General features: G+C 45.9%; 1 protein-coding gene across 1 annotated transcript; it reads right to left on the bottom strand.

The window, feature by feature from the left end:
* Positions 1 to 310: 310 nt before the first annotated feature.
* Positions 311 to 1,400, bottom strand: LOC101100666 (olfactory receptor 51I2). Its single transcript, XM_011286649.2, has one exon. The coding sequence runs from the start codon at positions 1,247 to 1,249 to the stop codon at positions 311 to 313; it is 939 nt and encodes a 312-aa protein (XP_011284951.2). The 5' UTR covers positions 1,250 to 1,400.
* Between the last annotated feature and the right edge of the window lie 220 nt (positions 1,401 to 1,620).

The following is a 1,620-nucleotide window of genomic DNA, read 5'->3' as shown; positions in this document are numbered from 1 at the left end:
ATTTATTAGTTATTATAATATTGGTAATAGCTCTGTTATAAAAAATGATTCCTAGCTTACATCAATCTTCCTCAGGAAAATGTTATCTAATCACCAACATTCACCTCTCTATGAATGCCACTGAGGTTTGCTGATTGTACTACCATTTCTTTTGTGTTATCTCCACTTTCTGATCTTTTACTTTTCCCACACCACACACATCTATTTTATTATTTGTGATTGAAGATGATGACGGTGATGATGACAATAACACTACAGATGAAGACTTATGGCTACAGTCAACATCAGATATTAAAGGCAAGCATGAAAGTCATGTTTTCATGCACCGAAACATACGGACAATGGCTCGGCGGATCTCCTTTGTCTTGGCGCTGTAAATGAGAGGGTTGAGCACAGGAGGTACAAAGAGATAAACATTGGACATGAGGACGTGTACATAGCGTGGGGCATGCTTCCCAAAGCGGTGCACTGTGGAGACCCCAATCATCGGTACGTAAAACACAAGTACAGCCAAGATATGTGACATGCATGTGTTGAGAACTTTCAGGCGTTCCTCTCGGGAAGCGATGGCCATGACCGAGTGCAGAATGAGCACATAGGAGAGGAAGATAAGAAACACGTCCATGCCAAAGGTGGATACAAGAACAAAGAGTCCATAGATGCTGTTGATAGTGATATCAGCACAGGCCAGCTTCATCATGTCTGGGTGAAGGCAGTAGGAGTGGGAAAGAACATTGGATCTGCAGATAGGCAGCCTCTTGAAGAGGAAGAGAAGGGGAAAGAGGGTGATGAAGCTCCGAGCAGCCACAGCTATGCCTATTCCGGCAATGACTTCATTGGTGAGCAAGGCGGCATAGTGCAAGGGATCACAAATGGCCACATAGCGATCAAAGCTCATGGCCAGCAGAATGCCCGACTCCATCATGGAGAAGGAATGAATGAGAAACATCTGAATCAGGCAGGCATCGAAGGCAATGTTGCGGGCATTGAGGCAGAAGGTTCTGAGCACGGTGGGCAGTGTGGCCATGGACATGGCCACGTCACTGAAGGACAGCATGGACAGGAAGTAGTACATGGGCTCATGGAGGCTGGGCTCCACTCGCACGGCCTGCAGGATCACAGTGTTGCCTCCGAGGGCCACAGCATACATGACACAGAGGGGCCCTGCTAGCCAGGCGTGAGAGCTCTCCAGACCAGGGATGCCGGTCAGGAGGAAGGAAGCAGGATGAGTGACATTGAACAGTCCCATGGTCGGGGGGAGGCCAGGGCACTTTTCAGGATTGGAACTTGGGGACTTCTGAGAGTTGCCCCTACTAGAGGGCAAGAAGCCAGGGAGTAAGACACACAGGGGGTGAAGTCTACACAGTTGGAAACTGATGCCTTCCTGAAATCACTGGTTAGAAGTAAATGTAGGCAAACTTTCTTTCTTCATTTTATGGTCAGCAGGCCCCAGGAAGGGCTAATTTTCCTCTATTTTATGAAGAAAATTAAGACATTGAGAATGCTTCAAAAATATTACTTAGGTACAAAGAAAATTTTCTATATTTCAATTAGTTTTAAGAGCATCATTGAATGCAAATATGTGAAGTATAATCCATAGGTTGTCATTGTAAAGACAAC

This window comes from Felis catus, chromosome D1, assembly GCF_018350175.1.
Source record: "Felis catus isolate Fca126 chromosome D1, F.catus_Fca126_mat1.0, whole genome shotgun sequence".
NCBI lineage: Eukaryota > Metazoa > Chordata > Mammalia > Carnivora > Felidae > Felis > Felis catus.
The sequence above is the reverse complement of the archived record's forward strand: the minus strand, read 5'-3'. Positions and strand labels throughout refer to the sequence as shown.